At 46.0% G+C, this 23,908-nt stretch overlaps 1 protein-coding gene across 1 annotated transcript; it reads left to right on the forward strand.

The window, feature by feature from the left end:
- The first annotated feature begins 22,345 nt into the window (after positions 1-22,345).
- Positions 22,346-23,119, forward strand: LOC147959413 (uncharacterized). Its single transcript, XM_087532643.1, has 2 exons — positions 22,346-22,912; positions 23,027-23,119. Exons 1-2 carry the CDS (start codon positions 22,346-22,348, stop codon positions 23,117-23,119), a joined length of 660 nt encoding a protein of 219 aa, XP_087388769.1.
- Positions 23,120-23,908: the final 789 nt, after the last annotated feature.

The following is a 23,908-nucleotide window of genomic DNA, read 5'->3' on the forward strand; positions in this document are numbered from 1 at the left end:
TTTCATGACAAGATTCAGCAAAGCAGTATTAAATTCACAAGATTCAGCATCAGTAAGAGGAGCAATCGGAGTGCTAATAAAATCATTGTTGTTGGTATTGGTGAAGTTACACAATTTAGTATTATCTTGAGCCATCGCGACAAACAAGCAAACTAACACACAAGAAAACAAAAAGCAAGCAGACAAAAATAGGCAAATAGAGAAAGAGAGGGAGGATAGAGAGAGAGAGGGCGAATAAAACGGCAAGGGTGAATTGGGGGGAGAGGAAAATGGGAGGCAAATGGCAAATAATGTAATGCGGGAGATAAGGGTATGTGATGGGTACTTGGTATGTTGACTTTTCCATAGACCTCCCCGGCAACAGCGCCAGAAATCCTTCTTGCTACCTCTTTTAGCACTGCGTTGGTTTTCCCCGAAGAGGAAGGGATGATGTAGCAAAGTAGCGTAAGTATTTCCCTCAGTTTTTGAGAACCAAAGTATCAATCCAGTAGGAGGCTACGCGCAAGTCCCTCGTACCTGCACAAAACAAATAAATCCTCGCAACCAACGCTAATAGGGGTTGTCAATCCCTATAGGGCCACTTACGAGAGTGAGATCTGATAGATATGATAAGATAATATTTTTCGTATTTTTACGATAAAGATGCAAAGTAAAATAAAGGCAAAGTAAATAGCAAAGTAAATAACTAAGTAGTAGGAGATTAATATGATAAAGATAGACCCGGGGGCCATAGGTTTCACTAGTGGCTTCTCTCGAGAGCATAAGTATTCTACGGTGGGTGAACAAATTACTGTTGAGCAATTGACAGAAATGAGCATAGTTATGAGAATATCTAGGTATGATCATGTATATAGGCATCACGTCCGAGACAAGTAGACCGACTCCTGCCTGCATCTACTACTATTACTCCACTCATCGACCGCTATCCAGCATGCATCTAGAGTATTAAGTTAAAAATAGAGTAACACCTTAAGCAAGATGACATGATGTAGAGGGATAGACTCATGCAATATGAAGAAAACCCCATCTTGTTATCCCCGATGGCAACAATACTATACGTGCCTTGCTGCCCTTACTGTCACCGGGAAAGGACACTGCAAGATTGAACCCAAAGCTAAGCACTTCTCCGATTGCAAGAAAGATCAATCTAGTAGGCCAAACCAAACTGATAATTCGAAGAGACTTGCAAAGATAACCAATCATACATAAAAGAATTCAGAGAATATTCAAATATTATTCATGGATAGACTTGATCATAAACCCACAATTCATCGGTCTCAACAAACACACCGCAAAACGAAGATTACATCGAATAGATCTCCACAAGAGAGGGGGAGAACATTGTATTGAAATCCAAAAAGAGAGAAGAAGCCATCTAGATACTAACTATGGACCCGTAGGTCTGAAGTAAACTACTCACACTTCATCGGAGAGGCTATGGTGTTGATGTAGAAGCCCTTCATGATCGATGCCCCCTCCGCTGGAGCTCCGGAACAGGCCCCAAGATGGGATCTCGTGGATACAGAAAGTTACGGCGGTGGAATTAGGGTTTTGGCTCCTTTTCTGATTGTTTGGGGGTACGTGGATATATATATAGGAGGAATAAGTACGTCGTTGGAGCAACCGGGGGCCCACGAGGGTGGAGGGTGCGCCGGCGGGGGGGGGGGGGGGGGGGGGGGGGGGCAGGCGCGCCCCCTACCTCGTGGCTTCCTGTTAGTTGGCTTGACGTAGGGTCCAAGTCTCCTGAGTTGTATTTGGTGAGAAAATCATGTTCCCGAAGGTTTCATTCCGTTTGGACTCCGTTTGATGTTCCTTTTCTTCGAAACCCTAAAACAGGCAAAAAACAGCAATTCTGGGTTGTGCCTCCGATTAATAGGTTAGTCCCAAAAATAATATAAAAGTGGATAATATATCCTAATAATGTCCAAAACAGTAGATAATATAGCATGGAGCAATCAAAAATTATAGATACATTGGAGACGTATCAGTCCTACGGACTAAACCCACCGGTTTATATAGATACCGGAGGGGGCTAGTGTTACACATAGTCGGTTACAAGGAAGAAGATCTACATGTTCTTATTGCCAAGCCTGCCTTCCACGCCAAGGAGAGTCCCATCCGGACACGGGACGAAGTCTTCAATCTTGTATCTTCATAGTCCAACAGTCCGGCCAAAGGATATAGTCCGGCTGTCCGGAGACCTCCTAATCCAGGACTCACTCACTAGCCCCTGAACCAGGCTTAAATGACGATGAGTCCGGCGCGTAGATTTTTCTTCGGCATTGCAAGGCGGGTTCTTCCTCCGAATACTCCATAGAAGATTTTGAACACAAGGATAGTGTTCGGCTCTGCAAAACAAGTTCCACATACCACCGTAGAGAGAATAATATTTCCACAAATCTAATCTGCTGACACGTTTAGCAACATGACCTCATGCCATGGCCCGGTCATTATTTGAACCGTTTTTCTCAACCAGCACTGCACATATCGCGAGGCGGTTTTCTTGACACGTCTTGTCGTAGCAGAGATCGTGTCCGCTTATCACGGGATTCTCATCAATACGGGTATGGGTAACCCAACCATGCCATCAATTACGGCGTTCGGGGAATAAGCGATTTTACCAAGTAAGTGGGGAGGTGCATCGCTTCTTCCGCCCTTATAAAGGGACACAGATTCACCCTTTTTACCCACGCCTTCTTCCTCCTTGCTTATCCATTCTCGCACACTCGAGCTCCAGCGCCCAAGTTCACGTCTTTCTCCTTAAACCACTCCAAGTATGTCCGGAGCGGGAGGCAAGTGGATGGTCTCCTCTGTCACGGAGGAGAACATCACAAAGCTACGGGAAGCCGGATATCTGGCCGCGGACATCGCGCACCAGCTGCCAGATGCGGGGCCGATCATCCCTATGCCCGAACCCCATGAGAGGGTAGTTTTCCTTACCCACTTTGTCCGCGGACTGGGATTTCCCCTTCACCCGTTTGTCCGCGGGCTCATGTTCTACTACGGGCTGGATTTTCATGAACTGGACCACGTTGATGAGTTTATCGTCATGTGCGAGGCCTTCCTACACATCAGGCCCCACTTCGGCCTATGGCTGAAGACCTTCAATGTTAAACGGAAGGTGGTGGTCGGCCAGCATGCAGAGTGCGGAGGCGCCATGGTGGGCAAAATGCCTAACGTCACCTGGCTCGAAGGCTCTTATGTGGAGACCATAAAGGGGTGGCAATCGGGGTGGTTCTACATCACCGAGCCGCGTGACACCAACTGGGTGGCGGTCCCCGAATTTCGATCTGGAATCCCCACACGGCTCACTTCCTGGAAAGAGAAGGGCATGTCCTGGGGTTCCCCGGTAGAGCTGACCAGAGTACAGATCTGCATCAAGAACATGTGAGCAAGAAAATCAAGCTTGTCAACGTGGTCCAGGTCATGCTCTTCCGCCGGATCCTCCCGTGTCAACGACGGGTATTCAATTTGTGGGAGTTCGACCCAGCCAAGCACCAGACGCTGCGAGAGCTCTTCGACACGATGCACAAGGACGTTTGGAAGGTGCTGTTCAACGGCGTCGAGGTTCCTCCTCCCCTTATCGAGGACCGCCGACTCAGCGCAAAGCGCCATGCCAATCCGGTAAGTTTTTATATCTCACAGGATATTTATTTGCCCCAGTTTAATCATGTGCGGGATCTAAGCTTCCATGCCATTAACAGGACTGGGTAGAGACAGCGGAGCGGATCGATTGCCCAGCCCCCCTGCTTGAAGATCCTGCAGATGCTCTCCTAACGGAGATGCTGGTTCCGACGCCTTACGAGGTGCCGGTGAAGAAGGCCAAGAAGAAGGCCACGGGGACCCGAAGGAGTCTCCGGCACAAGGTTATATCGGACTCATCGTCTGATAACTCCGAAGCGCACTCCTACCACGAAAACAAGGAGGAGGAAGAGGAAAGTTCTCCCCCCTAGCCGGGGGAGACAAGAAAAGGAAGGCCGCCCCAACCGGGGAGGCCGAAGGGTCCAAGAAGGAATGGACCCTCCTTCTGGACTGCTCCACGACGGCTGCCTACAGCGACGACGAGTGGTTACCCAGGGACAAGCCCCTGGCGAAGTCGTAAGTATTTGGATACCATAGTAATTCATGGTATGTTTTATTGCACTGCTTCTCCTTACGCCGAAAATGATTATGTAGTCCGTCCCGAGCCCGTCTCGATGTATCTTCGTCGGACGGTTCTTTGGACTCGTCGGATATGAATAGCGATTCACCTCCGACCGCCTCCACCCCTTGCCCTACGGACAACGTCGAGGTCTTGTCTCAAAAGGCACCGAGCCGAGCCGAGGGAAGCTTGGGCCAGCCTCCTAACAGGCTTTGAGGTAAGCAATCAAAATATAGGGAAAATATTACCGCATAGATAGTAGCCCCTGATGCTCTGTTTGGCGTTCGCGAAGAAAGGCCGAATAGAGGATCAAATAATGACTTAGGAGTCTAATCAGAATATGTCTATGTGCATATGTAGGCTTCACTGCTGGTTGCTGCCGCACGTACTGCGGAGGTCGCTGCACTGAAGCAGGACCTTGAGCGGTCCGAGGAAGAGCTCGGCCTTACCAAGAGGCAGCTCGAGGAGAGCAAAGGTAAGCAATACCTTGTCTATATATTAAAAATAAATTTGGTTGTAAAGTAATAGGATCATCATGAATTTGCCAGGGGCCACGACCGAGGTGGCAACCCTGAAGAAGGCGTTGTCCGAGGCCGAAGACAAAGCGGCCAAGGAGCGCATTGAGCGGGGAAAGCAAGAAGCCCGGGTAGGCGAGGTGCAGCAGGAGCTCGAGGCTCTCGCGAAAAATACGAGTCCTTGGAGCTTGACTCTAAGACGCGAGAGTCTGAGATTGCGAAGGCGCTCGAAAGCACACAGAGCGCCAAGGCTGAAGCTCGCAAGGCCCTCCAGGAGATTGATGCGGTGAAGAAGATAGCAGTGGGTAAGGCATTCATTATGCAAAGCAAGCATGTGAAGGAAACTTTCCTTTTACTTACCCGAGTTCGGAGCTCTCTAGGAGCGTTCGCAGATCTTCCCCGCAGTGTACTGGATGCCGCGGAGTTTTACCGAGCCGAGGAGGGGAGCTCGACAAAAAAGTTGTTCTGGTATCAGTATACTGGTTCCGAACACCCAATGCCCTTGAGTGACCAGCTGAAGCAACTGGTCGAGCTTCACAAGGCGGCTGAACAGGCCATGAAGGGTCTTATAGTCCGGATGTGGCCTGGCGATCCCCTGCCTAGCAGCTACTTCGGTCTGGTGAGGCGGCTTGTGGATGCCTGCCCACGGCTTGAAGTCATAAAGCGGTCTGTCTGCATCGAGGGTGCGCGCAGGGCTTTTGCCCGGGCGAAGGTGCACTGGGCGAAGCTGGACGCCGTAAAGCTGGTGAAGGAGGGGCCACCAGAGGGCAAGGAGCATCGCTGCCCCGAAATGTATTATGACAGTGTCCTGAAGGGTTCTCGCCTTATGGAGGAGGAATGTGCTAGAGATGTAATTTTTGAATGAACATGCTCATGTGATCCTATAATGTGAAACAAGTTCATTTGCGCTATGCAACGCTTTTTGAATTTAAAATATTACCTTCTGTGCGGCCGTTTATAAAATCTGAGAGTTGGCCAGTCGTGGGCTTCTGCCCCCATGTAACTAGTACTGGGGTGCTCGGGATAAACCTGAGCAATCTTTATCCCAATTTTGGGTCCTTCGAGGGAGGTGTTTAGCAGAACGAACCAGGCAATCGAACTATAAAGCTTTATCACTCTCAATTAGCCATAGAAGTCTACAATTTTAAATTTTGGCGAAGCCCCTAGTATTCGGAAGGACGAATTTGGGGCGCTATATACGCGTAAGTCGAGCAAGGCCGACTCTTCGCCTGTAGTGGAAAAAGTCTTTAAGGACTTGAGACCTCTCGAACAGCGACCAACTCTCGCCTTATCATGACAGTCAGTTTGCGGCTTTCTCTACTGAGGTGCTCGTCCGGAAGAACCGGGACACAATCGCAGTAGTTATCCTAGCGCTACCTTAGCCGATATAGCGGAATGTAAGGTACCAAAACATGGGATCCGGGCAAACCCAACTATTGACCCAAGACATGATTCGGAGGTGATGCATATAATGCTATAAGTTCGGGGTGCCGCACTGTTGAAAGTGTTCGGACTTCTCACGCCGTATTATGGGGTAAATGAAAGCCCCTGGCGTACCGACGGTACCAGAATGTACGGGTGCCAGTTATCGTAAATGAACATATAAGAAAAAAAAGGATGGATAATGCAATAATAGACTAATTCTATGCATTTTTATTTAAATAATACGTCGAAGCGTACTGATACATGTAGTGCAATAAGCAAAAAATAGGACTATTTGACATGTCCTATCCAAGGGCAAGCTGCGTATGGGTAGTAAAAAGCGGGTATATCGATTGTTATTAGAGACCACCTGGGGGTTCCCTTATACGTCTTAGCTTCTTGCCTCCTTGGTTGTTCCTTCCAGTAATGTGTCCGGCAATCATACTGCCGGAAAGGGCTTCCAGAGAGTAAGGTCCTGAAAGAGAAAAAAATGATAAAGGTATGCAACACCTAGGGTGGTTAAGTCATATTGCAGGACGTGCCCTGATCGTGCCCCCGCCTATGCCCATGGTATTTTCAATGTGTAATTATGTACGCGCGGCGCGGATTTCATCGCTTGACTGGGACTGGGACGGGGGCCGAATTGCTAGGCGAGCTCTGAACATGCCCGGCGATCCTGTTACAGGTTACTCCGGACTCGCTTGATGGTGTCCGGGGGCTGTATCGCCGAATTGGCGGTTTGCCTTAAAAGGCTGCTTTGTGCTTCTGCTGCAAGGGCCGCAGTGTGCTCTCCCGTGCGGAGCGAGCGTTCTGTGTTTCCATTGACTGTTATGACCCCCCTAGGTCCTGGCATCTTGAGCTTAAGGTATGCATAATGCGGTACCGCATTGAATTTTGCAAATGCGGTTTGCCCGAGCAGTGCGTGATAGCCACTGCAGAACGGGACGATATCAAAGATTAACTCCTCGCTTCGGAAGTTGTTCGGAGATACGAAGACCACTTCCAGTGTGATTGAGCCCGTGCAATGGTCCTCTACACCTGGGATGACGCCATTAAAGGTGGTTTTGGTGGGTTTGATCCTTGAGGGATCTATACCCATTTTGCGCACTGTATCCTGCTAGAGCAGGTTCAGGCTGCTGCCGCCGTCCATAAGGACTCGAGTGAGGTGAAATCCGTCGATGATGGGGTCTAGGACCAATGCGGCGGATCCACCATGACGGATACTAGTGGGGTGGTCCCTGCGATCGAAGGTGATCGGACAAGAGGACCATGGGTTGAACTTTGGGGCGACGGGCTCCATCGCATAGACGTCCCTTAGTGCATGCTTCTGTTCCCTCTTGGGAATGTGGGTTGCGTATATCATGTTCACCGTCTTCACTTGTGGGGGGAACTTCTTCTGTCCTCCTGTGTTCGGCGGCCGGGGCTCCTCCTCGTCATCACTATGCAGCCCCTTGTCCTTGTTTTCGGCATTCAACTTGCCGGCCTGTTTAAACACCCAACATTCTCTGTTGGTGTGATTGGCTGGCTTATCGGGGGTGCCGTGGATTTGACACGAGCGATCAAGTATGCGATCCAAACTGGTCGGGCTCGGAGTACTTCTTTTGAATGGCTTTTTCCGCTGACCGGATCTAGAGCCTCTGAATCCGGCAGTGACTATCGTATCATCGGCGTTATCGCCGTTGTTGCGGCGCTTGTGTCTGTTACGACGTGGTCTGCCATTGGCATCTTTGGTATCCAAAGTGCCCGGATTCCTTGATGTGTTATTGCTGCGAGCCAGCTAGCTATCTTCGCCCGTGCAAAAGCGGGTCATGAGTGTCGTGAGGGCTACCATAGACTTCGTATTCTCCTGGCCGAGGTGCTGGGCGAGCCACTCGTCACGGATGTTATGCTTGAATGCCACTAAGGCCTCTGCATCCGGACAGTCGACAATTTGGTTTTTCTTAGTTAGGAACCGTGTCCAGAATTGCCTGGCCGATTCCCCTGGCTGCTGAGTTATATGGCTCAAGTCATCAACATCCGGTGGTCGCACATAAGTGCCCTGGAAGTTGTCAAGGAATGCGTCTTCCAAATCCCCCCAACTGCCGATGGAGTCTGCTGGCAAGCTATTCCACCAATGCCGAGCTAGTCCTTTGAGTTTTACTGGGAGGTACTTGATGGCATGCAGATCATCACCACGAGCCATGTGGATGTGGAGGAGGAAATCCTCGACCATACAACGGGATCTATTGTACCGTCATATGATTCGATATTTATGGGTTTAAAACCCTCCGGGAATTCGTGATCCATAACTAAGCATAGGGGGTGTGCGGCGCCTCTGTGCCGGGCTATATCATGACGCAGTTCATATGAGTCTTGTCTACTGTATTCAGCTTGGCCAGATTTACTTTTAGTGTATCCGGCGTGACGGTCATCGTCCCGCGTTGGCGCGCGCCCCCGTGACCCGTATATCGACCTTGCATGTTTTGCCCTGCTTTCCAATACGTCTCGCAGGTCCCGTGTGTTGCCCCGGGCCTTGGTATTTTTGTTTGAGTGGCAGCGGGGTGCAGGCTGAACTTCAGGCTGAAACGCCTCTTTCCCTCGGCCACGAGGTGGCTGGTCAGACGCATCGTACACTGGTGATGTAGGTTTCAATGCTTCCTCCTCAAGTCGGGGTAGCGACTTGCACTTTGGGTAACTCTTGGAGGGGCGCTCGAGTTCGTATTCCTCGGCCGCAAGGACTTCGGTCCATCTGCCTACTAGCAAATCTTGATCAGCTCGAAGCTGTTGTTGCTTTTTCTTCAAGCTATTTGCTGTGGCTATAAGCCGGCGCTTGAAGCGCTCCTGCTCGACGGGATCCTCAAGCACGATAAATTCTTCGTCGCCGAGGCTCACCTCATCTTCGGAGAGAGGCATGTAATTGTCCTCCTCCGATTCTCTATCTGCTGCCTGCTCTGGAGGGCTAGCTTGTTCACCCTCCCGCTCTAAATCTTGCTGGAGGGGATTATTGTCGTCTTCGGCACTATCTGGAGTGTTATTGTCTCTTGTGCCGGTATCACTACTTTTGCTATGGCGGGACTTAGAGCGGTGCCGCTCACGTCGGCGCTTGGGTTGCTTCTTGGAGGGGTCATCCCCCGCTGTCTCGTCGCCATTGCCTTCTTTTGGGGGTGTCCACCATGTATATATCATATGATGAGGTGGCGGTCCAGCGCCCTGTGGGCGGTGGTTCCTGTTCGTCTCCTGCATCGTCGTCCATATCGTCGATGTCTTCGGAGTCGAAGTCGAGGATGTCAGTTAAATCGTCGACAATGCTACTAAGTGGGTGGTGGGTGGGGAGCGAATTTCTTCGTCGTCTGCATCCCATTCTAGCCGGACATTGTTCGGCCAAGGTTCTCCTGACAAGGAGAGAGACCTTAATGAATTTAGCACGTCGCCGAAAGGTGAGTGCTGAAAGATATCCACGGAGGTGAACTCCATGATAGGCGCCCAATCAGATTCGATAGGCACGGACGCAGGCGGCTTGGAGTCCGTGGCTGGAGACGAATCCAGTGGTTCGGCAACACGGCTCTTGTAAGGGGTGAAGTTAGTATCCGGCTCCATTGCCACTGAGAGTGCGACCTCCATGGCAGGGTCTATCCCCCCGTCCTTGGATGGCGTGATTTGCTCCGGATTGAGGGACTGAGTAGTTGTGGGTGTGATCTCCCGACTGTCCGACGGCAGAGTTACGTCATGCTCGTCGTGATTATGCGGCGCACCTGACATGGGCCCGAATCTGTCAAAGATCAAGTCTCCGCGGATGTCGGCAGTGTAGTTTAAGTTTCCGAACCTAACCTGATGGCCAGGGGCGTAGCTCTCGATCTACTTCAGATGGCCAAGCGAGCTGGCCCGCAGTGCGAAGCCGCCAAATACGAAGATCTGTCCGGGGAGGAAAACCTCACCCTGGACCGCATCGTTACCGATGATCGAAGGAGCCATCAAGCCTTATGGTGACAGCATAGTGGAACTCTCAATGAAAGCACCAATGTCGGTGTCAAAACCGGTGGATCTCGGGTAGGGGGTCCCGAACTATGCGTCTAAGGCGGATGGTAACAGGAGGCGGGGACACGATGTTTCCCCAGGTTCGGGCCCTCTCAATGGAGGTAATACGCTACTTCCTTCTTGATTGATCTTGACGATATGAGTATTACAAGAGTTGATCTACCACGAGATAGTAGAGGCTAAACCCTAGAAGCTAGCCTATGGTATGATTGTTGTTGTCCTACGGACTAAACCCTCTGGTTTATATAAACACCGGAGGAGGCTAGGGTTACACAGAGTCGGTTACAAGGAAGAAGATCTACATATCCGTATTGCCAAGCTTGCCTTCCATGCCAAGGAGAGTCCCATCCGGACACGGGATGAAGTCTTCAATCTTGTATCTTCATAGTCCAACAGTCCGGCCAAAGGATATAGTCCGGCCATCCGGAGACCCCCTAATCCAGGACTCCCTCACAAGGTGTGAAGTTGAGTACGACTCAAAACCCGACCATGGAAGAAGATAGAGAGAGAATGAAGGTCATTACCTATGCCTCAACCATAGATTCTATAAAGTATGCCATGTTGTGTACCAGACCTATTGTGTACCTTGCCATGAGTTTGGCAAGGGGGTACAATAGTGATCTAAGAGTGGATCACTGGACAGCGGTCAAAATTATCCTTAGAAGACTAAGGAAATGTTTATCGGTTATGGAGGTGATAAAGAGTTCGTCGTAAAGGGTTACATTGATGCAAGCTTTGACACCGATTCAGATGAGTCTTAGTCTCATCCTGGATACATATTGAATGTGTGAGCAATTAGCTAGAGTAGCTCAGTACAGAGCATTGTAGACATAGAAATTCGCAAAATACATACGGATCTGAATGTGACAGACCCATTGACTAAACCTCTCTCACAAGCAAAACATGATCACACCTTATTACTCTTTGGGTGGTAATCACATGGTGATGTGAAATAGAGTATTGACTCTAGTAAACCCTTTGGGTATTAATCACATGGTGATGTGAACTATGGGTGTTATTCAAATGGCGATGTGAACTAGATTATTGACTCTAGTGCAAGTGGGAGACTGAAGGAAATATGCCCTAGAGGCAATAATAAAGTTGTTATTTTATATTTCCTTATTCATGGAAAAGGTTTATTATTCATGCTATAATTGTACCGATCGGAAACCTAAATACATGTGTGAATACATAAACAAATATCGTGTCCCTAGTAAGACTCTACTAGACTAGCTCGTTGATCAAAGATGGTTAAGGTTTCCTAACCATAGACATGTGTTTTCATTTGATAACGGGATCACATCGTTAGGAGAATGATGTGATGGATAAGACCCATCCGTTAGCTTAGCATAATGATCGTTCAGTTTATTGCTATTGCTTTCTTCATGTCAAATACATATTTCTTCGACTATGAAATTATGCAACTCCCGAATACCGGAGGAATACCTTCTGTGCTATCAAACATCACAACATAACCGGTGGATCATAAAGATGCTCTACAGGTATCTCTGAAGGTGTTTGTTGAGTTGACATAGATTGAGATTAGGATTTGTCACTTCAAGTATCGAAGAGGTATCTCTGGGCCCTCTCGGTAATACACATCATAAGCTTGCAATCAAATGCCTAAGGAGTTAGTCACGAGGTGATGTATTATGAAACAAGTGAAGAGACTTGCAAGTAACGAGATTGAACTAGGTATAGAGATACCAACGATCGAATCTCGGGCAAGTAACATACCGACAGTCAAAGGAAATTATGTATGTTGTCATAAAGGTTCAACAGATAAAAGATCTTCGTGGAATATGTAGGAATCAATATGGGCATCCAGGTCCCGCTATTGGTTATTAACCGGAGAGGTGTCTCGGTCATGACTACATAATTCCCGAACCCACAGGGTCGCACGCTTAACGTTCGTTGACGCTAGAGTAGTATTGGGATATTTGATGAGTGGTAAGAAAATGTTGTTCGGAGTCCGGATGAGATCCCTGATGTCACTAGGAGTCTCGGAATGGTCTAGAGGTAAAGATTTATATATGGGAAGTCATATTTTCGGTTCCAGAAATAGTGCAGTTTTCTCGGTATTGTACTGGGAAGCTTCTAGAAGGTTCCGAAGGATTTTGGAACTGTCTGGAAGTCCACAAGTGGGTCCACCACGACCCAAGGGCTAGCATGGGCTGCGGGGAGGTGCCCTGGCCTTATTGTGCTAGGCGCACCATGTCCTCAGAATCCCATATGGCTAGGGAAGGCAAAAAAAAGGAGTCCTAGTAGGAATAGGATTGGACTTGGAGTCCAAGTCCTCTTCCCGTTAGCTGCACCCTAGGGCTTGAAGGGGCTGTTTCCCACGCCCCTCCATCTATATATAGAGGGGAGGAGGCGCCCCAAGAGGACACACCAAGCCCTTGGCGCCCCTCTCTCCCGTTGCTCCATAGTTACACCGCCTCATCCCAGCGACGCTTAGAGAAGCGTCGTCGATACTCCACCACCACTATCACCACCATGCCATCATGTTGGTTGTGATCCAATCTACTTCTCCTCTCTCGCTTGCTGGATCAAGAAGGAGGAGACGTCATCGAGCCGCACATGTGCTAAACTCAAAGGTGTCGTTCGTCCGGCACTAGATCGGTTAGATTGTGATCGGATTGCGAAGAGTACGACTACATCAACCGCATTGTTAAACGCTTCCGCTTATGGTCTACGGGGATGTGTAGACACACTCTCCCCTCTCGTTGCTATGCATCTTCATCGATAGATCTTGCGTGTGCATAGAATTTTTTTGTTTCCATGCAACGTTTCCCAACAGTGCCTTGTCTGCCCCGCACAACATCGTGCATTGCTTGATGCCTTGTAGATGCATGATCCCTGTCATGTTGTACTCCAGGCTCCCAAATCCACTTCTACGATTTTTCCATCACATGAGGCCTTGTACAATGTTAGGTGCTTAGAGAGATGGTTATAAAATAAACCGGATTTTTTAAGCACCAGTGCCGATTTCTATAGAAGAGACGCCTAACTAAGCGTTATGTACAAATAAGCACCGGTGCTTAGAGAAAGCCTGGTTTATTTCTCTAAGCAACTCCCCTAAGCAACTTGCATTGTACAAGGTCTGATGCATCCATCATTATCCGGCTTTGACTTCCCACAATGTTTCAATCTAAGGAACATGGAGATCACATCAAAGGAAAAATGGTGGTTGTGCCTTTGTACAGCAGGAAATTGTTATCACATGTAGAGCGTGAGAAGCCATCAGCACTTGGATGGGAGGCACCACCGGCCGGCTGGGCTGCGCTCAACATCGACGGGTCCTTTTCTGCCAAGGACGGAACTGCAAGAGCTGGCATGGTCCTCCGGGATGAACATGGAGACATTATTTTTTTCGTCTTGCCGTGAGTTAAGGCAGTGTGCATGACCACTAGAATCTAAACTTGCTGCATGTTCAGAAGGCATCTCCCTAGCTACCCAGTGGTCTGAGCTGCCTTATGTGATTCAAACGAACTGTGTAGAAGTGGTAAAACTAATTGAAGGAGGTATTAGCAACCGATCGAAGCATATGATGTTGATCCGCGAGATTACTTCGCGTCTTCGGGAACATGGTGAATTCTTAGTTAAGATTGTGAGGCGTGAACAAAACGCTGTTAGTCATTTTTAGCGAACTTTGGTCGAATAAAGACGAAATAACTAATTGAGGAGCGCTCCCCGTAATGATTAGTCGGGGAGCGCTCCCCGCGCGCCAAGTGTCACATGCGGACCGCTCGTGAGACTTTTCCGAGGTGCTCCGCGCATGACACTTGTCGCGCGCACGGCATCTCCCGTGATTTCCGGTTTCCGGTTTCCCTTTGTGGTTTTTCCTTTTTTCACTTTAGTCCTTATACTTTTAATGTTTTGTAATACCTTTTGATCTATTTTGAGATATGTTTCTCTCTGGTGTGGGTGACCCGTCGTCGCGCACTGTTCTTTCTTTGCCGTCGTCTCCTCCCATCACGGCCGCCGCTCTTGTCGCGTGGTTACGGCGACCCCTTTCCCGTCCGCCGCGCTTGTTGCCTGCTCTTACGGCGGTCCTTCTTTAGCGTCCACCGCGCTTCCTTGTTCGCGATATCGTCGTTCCCTACCGGTTTCCTTCGTGGGTTCCCTGTTTCCCTTTCTCGTTTCTCTTTTTTTCCCATTATATTTCCGGGATATGGAGATTTATGGGGTAGTTACGGGTGGGGACTACCAACACTATCAGATGTCAAGTTTCAACTGGGTTTTGTGGGATTAGTTCTTGATAATCATTGTGTTCCTTACAGTTATGGCTTGTCCTTTTTTCCGTATGCCTGGTGGCCTATGTTCTTCTGTAGATGGGTTCAGTGTGGTCCTGGATCGGCGTTATTGGAGGCGTGTTGTAAGAATATCATTTTATAATTGTTCAATTTTTGGCACACGGGCTTATTTCTTTTGGTGCTGTCCATGCTGTTTAGGTTTAGATTATGATCCTTGTTTTGATTTGTTATGTAGTATGTTCCGTGCAGTGTTAGAGCTCATCTTGCTCGTTACATTGAGTGTAGGGCTTTAGCCATAAGGAGGGGTGACGAAGATACTGATCTTGCTCTTCAGTGCAATGAGGGTTATTTGTATGGTGTTCTGTTTCGTCATGGTCGGGTGAGGAGCAAATTCCATGGTCCTTCCTAGGAACGATTGGTCAGTGATTATGGTGTTCGTCCTCGTGATATAATGACCATCGGGCTTGAACATTATGGAACGTGGATTGGTATTGATTTTTATTGTGTTGGTCATGGAGATGCGTTTTCTCCTTTACCGTCTGTTGGTAAGGTTTATTTTTAAGGAAGTTTTTAGCTTCTTTTATTGTACATGATGATTTTTCTATTCCCTTGAGCCTGTGTAATTATATTTTGTAGCTCTTGATGGTTTGAGCGACTCTAGGATGGAACTTATTGGGAGTTGTTATTACACCCGTGGTGTTTTTCTTAATTATCAGCAGATGTATTTCATGAGGTGACAACTCTTTGATGATGACTACATACCCTGTTGTCCTTTTGTTCATAGGATTGATTCCATGAATGTTAATGGTCATCATATGGTCAGTTTTTTTCCACTGTTTTTTCTTTGTTTCTGTTTATTTATTTATTTTTATTATCTCTTCTATTTATAGTTTTGAAATTTTGTTCTATTTCCGATTGCTTGATGCTTTTTGTCAGGTTATTCCTGGTATTGTTGTGAGGAGTTTCAAGGAGTTTGTGACTTTTCCTAGGACTGGCGTTTTAACCCTTGAAGTTACTTTGGGATTTGGTGATGATGATATATATGTGAGCACTCCTTGCTCCTACTTCATTGGCTTGGGTAATAGAATGGTGTTCAAACATGAAGGTTTCAGTGATTTTCTCCAGGCATCGTCTATTGAAGTAAACAGCTTGGTGCTGATAACTTTCAAAGAGCGTGATGGGAGGCTTGTTGTTATCTTCAATCTTCTGCCGCAGTGATGTTAGTTATAGCATTTGAACATAAATGGATTTTGTTTAAAAATATATGCTACGGTTTAATGTTATCTAGATATATGAAACAATATGAACCTAAGTGTTCATTGTTGTTGTATGTTTGTAGAAGAGGTATGGTTGTGCATCTCTTTTAAAGATGTTTTTTGGACGGATGTTATTTAATTGGGGTCATAATTATCAATACAGTAGAGGCACGTGTGTTGTTTACTCTGAGGCATAGCTATGCATCTCTTTTATGTGAGGCACGTGGATTAAGAAAATGAAGGCACGGAATTGAAGTGAGTTCAGGCACGGTTGTGAGGAGGCACGGGTATACTGACAAGTACGTGTGTGCAGCACCGAAGTTGGAAATTATGAGAAATTCTGAACTATTTCTAGGGTGGGCGACGGGTGGATCGTTATTAACCGATTGTTGATGTTTTATTCGAATTCGAAAGGGCCAGACCTATATATATTATAAAGAGCACGCGTGCCGAACACGTAGAGATACTATGGGTTTCATGCCAGAGGCATGTGTGTGTAGCACATAGAGTTACTGTTGGTTTTATGTGAGGCACGTCGATTAAGCAAAACGGAGGCATGGAATTATAATCAGTACAGGCATGGTTGTGTGGAGGCACGGGTATACTGAGAGATGCGTATGTGCAGCACCAAAGTTGCAGTGGCGATCACGCGTGCGGAGCATGTAGAGTTACTGTGGGTTTCATGTGAGGCATGTTGATCAAGCAAATAGAAGCACGGAAGTGAAGTCAGTAAAAGCACGATTGTGTGGTGGCACTGTTTTGAACTCTCTTGCTGCTGTCAGGTTTCTAGAGGCATGGATGTACGGCAGTAGAGGCATCGATCCGAATATTTGGTTAGAGGGGCTCGGTTGTGGATGCAAAGGTGTGAAGTCTCTAGGGTCACGGTTACGTGGCACCACAGGCATGGATTGAGTAGAGAGCCACGCTTGTACATAGGTTAGTTGCACACGGTAGTGTAGTTTTGTGGCATCGTGCAAAACTGGTGTATGGAGAGGAACCTGTGTGCAATAGGAAGGATGTTCTGAATGGACGGAGCAGTGTTTGATGTGAAATAGTTGTGTTGTGTGAATTTTTTTTCAATGTGGTTAAAGCAACGATGTTCTTGTCGCTTGTGTCTGTGTACCGAATGTTCTTCTGCAATATTTATGAATTGTTCACACCAATGTTTAATAAGCATTGTACTGAAAATTTACAATGATATCATCACATATTCTTGTAAATGCACGATGCATCTTGTAAAGGTTGAGTATGAAAATTATAATACAATATCGTGCGACATATCTCTCGTTCTATAATCATGGATACAATATATGATTGCTCAATACTGGGACATAACTTACTAATTGCATTTAGACATGCAAAACGTAGTATGCATTTGTACATGAGCACACCACTGTGTTCAAAGTTCAAACGTAAAATAGTAATACAATACACACAACATCTTTGAGCAACAACAAACATATTTACAACATAGGTTCATACAATCTAAATTATGATAATAGTAGTTCCTACTAGTTTAAGGTAGACATCCATTTTCTCGCAATTCACCAACCACTGTTTCCCTTCCGGCGTTTCCAGCCGCTGGAACATCGCTCGTCTTTGTTCTTACGTGGGCAGAGTCTTTCTTTCATTGGTTGTTGGTGGAGGTGACGTAGCCCGTTCTTGATGATTAGGATTCTATGGTACAACTCGTAGCTAACATACCCATCCTTTGCCGCGTACTCAAGGTGTATCGGGGAAAGTGGCTTCCACTCCTAGAACCGGTGCTTCTCCTTTGGGAATGATTTCTTCATGTTCTTGTATGAGGGGTCGATGATGGCCGCTGTAAGGTCACCCATGGAGTGCCTTTCTCCACCACCCTTGATGCGGAATAGCCTCTAGATGTCGACGTGGTGCTCGTCTGGAATTTTGATCCATGCACGGGCAAGCATGGTCTTGTCGTTCCTGGTGTCGACGCTAGTGAAAGTTACCGCTTTCCGTTGCAGGAAGTCAACTAATGCCCGGGAGTTCTCGGATCTGCAGTAGTGGTATACAAGGACATGCTCGCGCATGGCAAATTGGACGACGGTGATCCCTTGTCGCATGTAACTGCTCTTACGTGTGTACTCGAGGTCGAGGCCGACGAACTTGTTCTTCTCCTCCTTTAGCCATTCCTCGTACTTTTTGATGATACGCTCCACGCTCCTTGGGTCGTTGGTGTACACCACCTCCAGCATGGTTGTACCGTGGGTAGTGATGTGTTCGGTGAGTGTTGTTAGTTTCCTGTCGGCTATGGCTAGAGGTGTGCGGTGGTGAACTGCGACCGGCGAGAAACTTTCGAGGAAGAGGATGCAAATGGAGTCAGAAAAGTGAAAGGGATCTTTTGTCGTGCAAAAAAGGAAACCGCCAAATAGTAGTTGCTAGTCACCCGATGGTTCCAGGCATAGATTTTCAGAAACAGGCGAGCGCTCCTCAATTAGTGATTTCGTTTGTTTTATCTGTTTTTGTTTTTAAAGATTTCCACTTATCTTGTTCATTGATTTTTTTTTATTTGTTGCGTGCTGCGTGCGTGATCCATATGTGCGTATTCCATCTTTGGCTGTGAAAGTAGTCGTGTAAACGGCAGAACACTCAGCAGATGCATGGTCGTGCCTTTGTTGTAAAAACATTTTTTTCAATTAACAATGTTCCTTGGTTTGGGAGGCACTGTTGTTATGTTATTCGGTGCACAAGTGTGTGTTTAGGAAAAGTTGAATTAAATATAGTTTGGACTTGAAAACGGAGTCCTGTTTGGTTTTTAATTGAGATATGTTTCACTAGATGGTTTGAATAAGTTTGATAACATGGCATTGCTATAGTTTTTGAATCAAACACTGATTCTTGTTTCGTTTGATTTTTGAAAATGATTCTTTCTGTTTTTTGGTTTTTTGAATTATGATTTTTTCGCATGAATCATTTCGATAGTTCAAATAGTATTTGTTGCAAAGGATCATTCCAATGGTTGAAACAAGTTGAGTGTCCGTAAGAGCTACATAAGTTGCAAAAGATCATTCCGATAGTTCAAGCAAGCACATGGTCCATAATAGTTACATTACTCTACCATCCTAACCAGAAAACTTGTAGTAACCAGTGTTTTGCTGCTGGAGGCATCATCATGAAATGAGCGTTGACATCCTAGGAGATACACTGCTTGCTTCCATTTTAGGTGCTGGTTCCGACGGAATCTACAGAAGGCGTTGAATGATGATGGACACAGAACGGTCATGGCGCTCTTTGAAAGTGATTAGAACAACGTTCTTTTCAACAAAGGATGCAGCTGATATGAAGTGTCTGAAAGAAGACTTTTCTATTACCATCCTGCCATCGTTTTTGGAGATGTAGTACGACGAAGGAGTGATGACATGGGTAGGTTCATCAGGAGCTTCAAGGGTCACCCTGCCATTGGTTGGCATGTCCACCCATCTCTTCAGTGTCGAGACAACGCTCCTCGGAATTTTCTAGAAGAAATCGAAATTAAATAGAAATTAAAACCGTTGATTTTTCACTTGGACAACAAATAAAAGAATGGCTAAATACGGTGAGTGCGCAAACATTGAGAAATTCCATATTGAAAGTAATATAATTCCTGGCATGTTTAGGTTTGTGTGTAAACAGATAAAACAACATATTAAGAGAACAACAAAAGTTTTGTTGTTTTAGGTTTGAATAAATAGGTTGTTTATAATTTTACATATGAGCAAAATACGTGTGGTATTTTAACAAGGACAGTTGTAACCAACCATGACGCAGTCTTTGGTGTTACTGGGAATGAATACGTGGACAAATGGACGGCAATGGATGAAAGTATCTCCGAAAAGGCATTGTAGAAAGAATCGTGTCTCGTCGTAGGTAAGCTCAATATCCTTAGAGTAGACACAACAGTGAATATGGTCGAAATCGTCAGAAGAAAGATCGTCGAGAGCTAGAAAAAGAAAAATATTTTAAAGTTAGATAAAGTTATATCCAACACGGGGTTTATATTATTCATTTCGATTCATGCATATAAAATTACAGTGAAAGAAGATAAGTTTGTAATATAAAATACCTACCAACGTGGGGTAATGGAAGCAGCCTTTTGTCATACCGATATGTTTGTAATTCGAGATTGAGACCCTCATATGGTAGTTCAAATTCTATGCGGTCTCCAGCACGAAGTTCATAATCAGCCGCAAAGATGTTCCACTCACCACCGCAGAACTTTGTGTAGTTCACCCTATGCTTAAACAAAGCATTGTAAGACCTTCCTTCATGTGTAAGAAGGGCTGGCTCTACCTACTGTTTACGCAATTTTCTTGCTTCTTTCTTCCTCTCTTCAAAGTATTCAGTGAGAAAAGCTCTGACATTACAAGGTACATACTGGAAAAATAGTGCAAATAACAACCTGTAAGTATAAATTTGAACTCGCATATTATTAATGTTAAAAGTTTTCTTAAATTGGATATGAATTTTTGATAAGAATTACAGATTTTTGGCATATGTTGACTAATGTTAATTAGAACTGAAGATGCACTATAGTAATCAAGGTATGGGCAGGCAAACTAATGGAAAATGAAAACACAAGACAGGTGCGAAGAAGTGACAGGAGGGGAACCTAGTGTAGGTGCAAGGGTGTATGAGTAACAGCGACGATTTCTACTGTGTTGTAAGCAACTAATACGTTTGTAATGCTTACTAACCATGCGGCTCCAGCAATTTTCATCAAGAATAACCTCAAAGTGCTGGAGAACTTCAGGGTGTGGTTCGCAAGGGCCACCTGGTTGGCGGGGTAGGGCAAATCATACCTAAATAATCCAGAACAACTATGTTAAGAAAACAAGAATATCATAACAATTTAAAACAAGCTTCAACATTGAAGGTAGACAACGACTAGCTTCAGCTACGTTGGCCGTATTAAAAATATCCGTACGAAGGCAGACAACAACTACAAATTTACCAAAAATCTTCTCATCTAGTCCTTCCAGAAAAGCAGTATGACAGAGTTTAGATCACTTGTTTAGATTTTCAAATGTTTTTTGTTGCTTTAGAGACTAAAGTCGTTGTACCGGATCTGATGCTTCAATTACTATCAAATGAAAAACCTAAACATAAAATAGTAATAATTTAAATATCTTTTTCAAAACGTAGATACGGATCGAAGCATGCTGCTTACGCTTATGCTTTTTACCTGGGAGAGAAGACGAACGGGCATCGACGAACGGAGATTGGGGTATGGGAAGCTTAGGGCAAGTTCCCACGGCCAGCAAATCTACGAGAAGCACAGCTTAGAAGTTAATCGAGAGATCAAATAAAAACTCTACAATAACTTGTTTGAAATGAGACTGTGTGCGAGGAAGAAGCATGAACCCTAGAAGTAGGCGGACGGATAAGCCAAATGGGTTGTGATGGGAAGCTTATGGCAAGCACCCACGGCTTGCAATCTACGAGAGAAGCACGGCTTAGAAATTAATCGAGAGACCCAATAAAAACTCTACAATAACTTGTTTGAAATCAGATTGTGTGCGGGGAAGAAGCACGAACCCTACGCTAGAAGCAGGGGACGAAGAAGGCAAGTGAGTTGTGATGTGGCTAAGGGAGTCGGAGCTTATTTAAATATAAAAGCAGTCTTGAGAGAGCAAGAGTAGTAATGAGTGCTTCTTGTTTTATTTTTTATCCTGCGAAATGGAATGAATGCTAGTTTGTGGATGGTGTGCGTGCATTCCGAGGTGTTATGGGGATGCGAGACGTTTGACTCGTCCAGCTGCCTCTCACTGTAGTTGTACAACTATGCTGCTTCCCAGCGGAGTCTTCTACGTGCCTATCCTGCCTCACATACTTTTTGTGAGGCACGGTTATACATACTGAAAAGCATGCTCGTGCTTTTGTGTTTTTTAATCACATGTTTAATCAGATATGGTTGGGTGTGTCTTTAGGAGAGGATCGGTGATGATGTTATTAGATGCACGGTCGTTGTAACAGGAGAGGCATGGTCGATATGTCGGGGATGCAAATTGACGGGAGGCATGATGGTTCCTAATGAGAGGCACGTTTGCATCTGAAATCAAGTCACGGTTCGTGACTCTGGTATTGCAAAATTTTTTCAAGCAGACGTTGACCCAGGGGAGCCACTGTTTTTATGTACACTGGCTTCAGGCGGGAATATGTATGATAGCCCACGGTTATATGTATGTTAGAAGCATGGACGTGCTTTTGTTTTGTCAATGTTTCTGGTGGTACACAGACATGGTCCATTGATGTCACTGAGGTTTGTCTTTAACCAAAGTGGAGGCACACGTGTGGCTTTTGTTCTGGCCGAACCATGCTTCTATTTTTGTTCACTCCTGGTGTAGTATTTGTACAACAGGGTCATCTCGTTTGCCTCTTCGCATTGTTCTCTCAGTCAAAAGATGTGCTGGTGACCGATGGGATGGCTATTTAATGTTAGTATTTATTGTGCCAGATACCGTGCTAGAGTTAACCTAGAGGCTCCTCGATTACAGCGTGGCAGTTGTGACTTTTGAAGTGCATGGTTTCACGAGCTGCAGAAGCACAATCGTCCATTCACCGTTCCCAGTGCAATTAAATGGGCCCATGGTAACTGAGTCGTCTCTCCCCAAGGTTAAGTAGTGGTCTATTCCTGGAGGTTATCACGTCTTATTCTCTCTAGAGAAGTGCAGGTAGGTCCCATCATCCTCGCCTTGTACGAGAAGCACAGTCAAACTCCATTGTCGTCTCACCCTCGGTTCCATGGACGACTTCAGGAACACTACTGAGCGTCTCTTTATCGATGCTGATGGTAATACCAAGCTCAAGGTGTTGTACACCAACGAGCCCTACAAGGTGGAGGAGATTCTTACTCTCTATGAGGAATGGCTGCATGAGGACAGGTACAAGTTTGTTGGTCTTGATCTGGAGTACACACAAGAGGGTTATTTTGATCGTAGTAGAAAAGTCGCCGTTATGCAACTGGCGATGCGCAAGCATGTTCGTGTCTATCACTTGTGCAAGGCCAGGATGGAGTGCGCTGCTCTTAAGGATTTCCTTCGAAACAAAGGTATAATTTTCGCTGGTGTCGACGTCAGGAACGATAGGGATGTTCACGCAAATAGTTACCTCAAAATCCCAAGAGAGTGTCACATCGACCTTCAAGAGGAGCTCATGATCAAAGGAGGCAATCTAAGGGATTCCATGGCAAATTTGGCAGGAACCGTCATAAATAAATCTTACTTGAGTATGAAGTCGTCTTTTCCACAAGGTCTGCATGACTACTGGGAATGGAAGGTTTCCCTTGAACACATGAAATATGCGGCAATAGTAAGTGAAAATTTCGCTTTTTATGATTTTCTGTCTTTATATTTTTGTTTTATTGCAACAATAGTACTTTTGCCCTTTACATATATCTTCATTCTCATCCGCTTTTTATTTTAGGATGGGTGTGTCAGCTACGATCTCTACCGCCGAGTTTTGTCTATGAAGGACATGATGCATCCTCATTGTCTTCCTGACCCCGGACGTCGTTGATGCTTCTGAGTAGAACTCCAACTGAGTAGAATGGTCACGGTGGTCTGAGTAGAATGGACTCCTGGAAGACTTTCATTTCTATTTTTTGTATAATTAATCAGTACTTTTAGTTCAAACCTATGGAGTACTGTCTCATGTTATATGAATATAATTTCTTATGTTTTTTCATGTTAGAAGTTCATTGTTGACGTTTGCGCGAGTTCATGTACATTTAGAGAACGTGTTGAAGTGGCACATATGTGTTGTTTGGGAGAAGCACGCTTTGTGATTGGCTTATATTCAGTGCCGTTTGTTTGCATTTGTATTGTTGTCTTTTACACATTCACACAAGAGAGGCACGTCTACTAACGTACGAGGAAACATTTTAGTTTCCTGTCTTAGTGTGCTTTAGGACCGTGCCTTGAGAATCCGACATCCGTGTCTGTTCAGGCTTCACTTCCATGGCTTCTTTCCGTCTATGCATGTACCTGATATGTCTCCAATGTATCTACTTTTCCAAACACTTTTGCCCTTGTTTTGGACTCTAACTTGCATGATTTGAATAGAACTAACCCGGACTGACGCTGTTTTCAGCAGAATTACCATGGTGTTATTTATGTGCAGGAGCAAACATTCTCGGAATGACCTGAAATTTCACGAAGATCAGAAACTAAGAAAAATACCTGCCAAAGATGAAGGCCGGGGGGCCACCACCTTGCCACGAGGGTGGGGGCGCGCCCCCTACCTCGTGGGCCCCCTGTTGCCTCTCTGACTCCAACTCCACCTCCATATATTGAGTTTCGGGGAGAA

Source organism: Triticum urartu, chromosome 7A (genome assembly GCF_056163025.1).
Source record: "Triticum urartu cultivar PI428250 chromosome 7A, HENAU_Tu73, whole genome shotgun sequence".
In the NCBI taxonomy this organism is placed as follows: domain Eukaryota; kingdom Viridiplantae; phylum Streptophyta; class Magnoliopsida; order Poales; family Poaceae; genus Triticum; species Triticum urartu.

Bases quoted from the DNA above. Each gene is read 5' to 3' on its own strand.
- LOC147959413 (XM_087532643.1), top strand. From the start codon at position 22,346: ATGGACGACTTCAGGAACACTACTGAGCGTCTCTTTATCGATGCTGAT. The intron at 22,913-23,026 runs GTAAGTGAAAAT...TTTTTATTTTAG, and splicing joins ACATGAAATATGCGGCAATA to GATGGGTGTGTCAGCTACGA.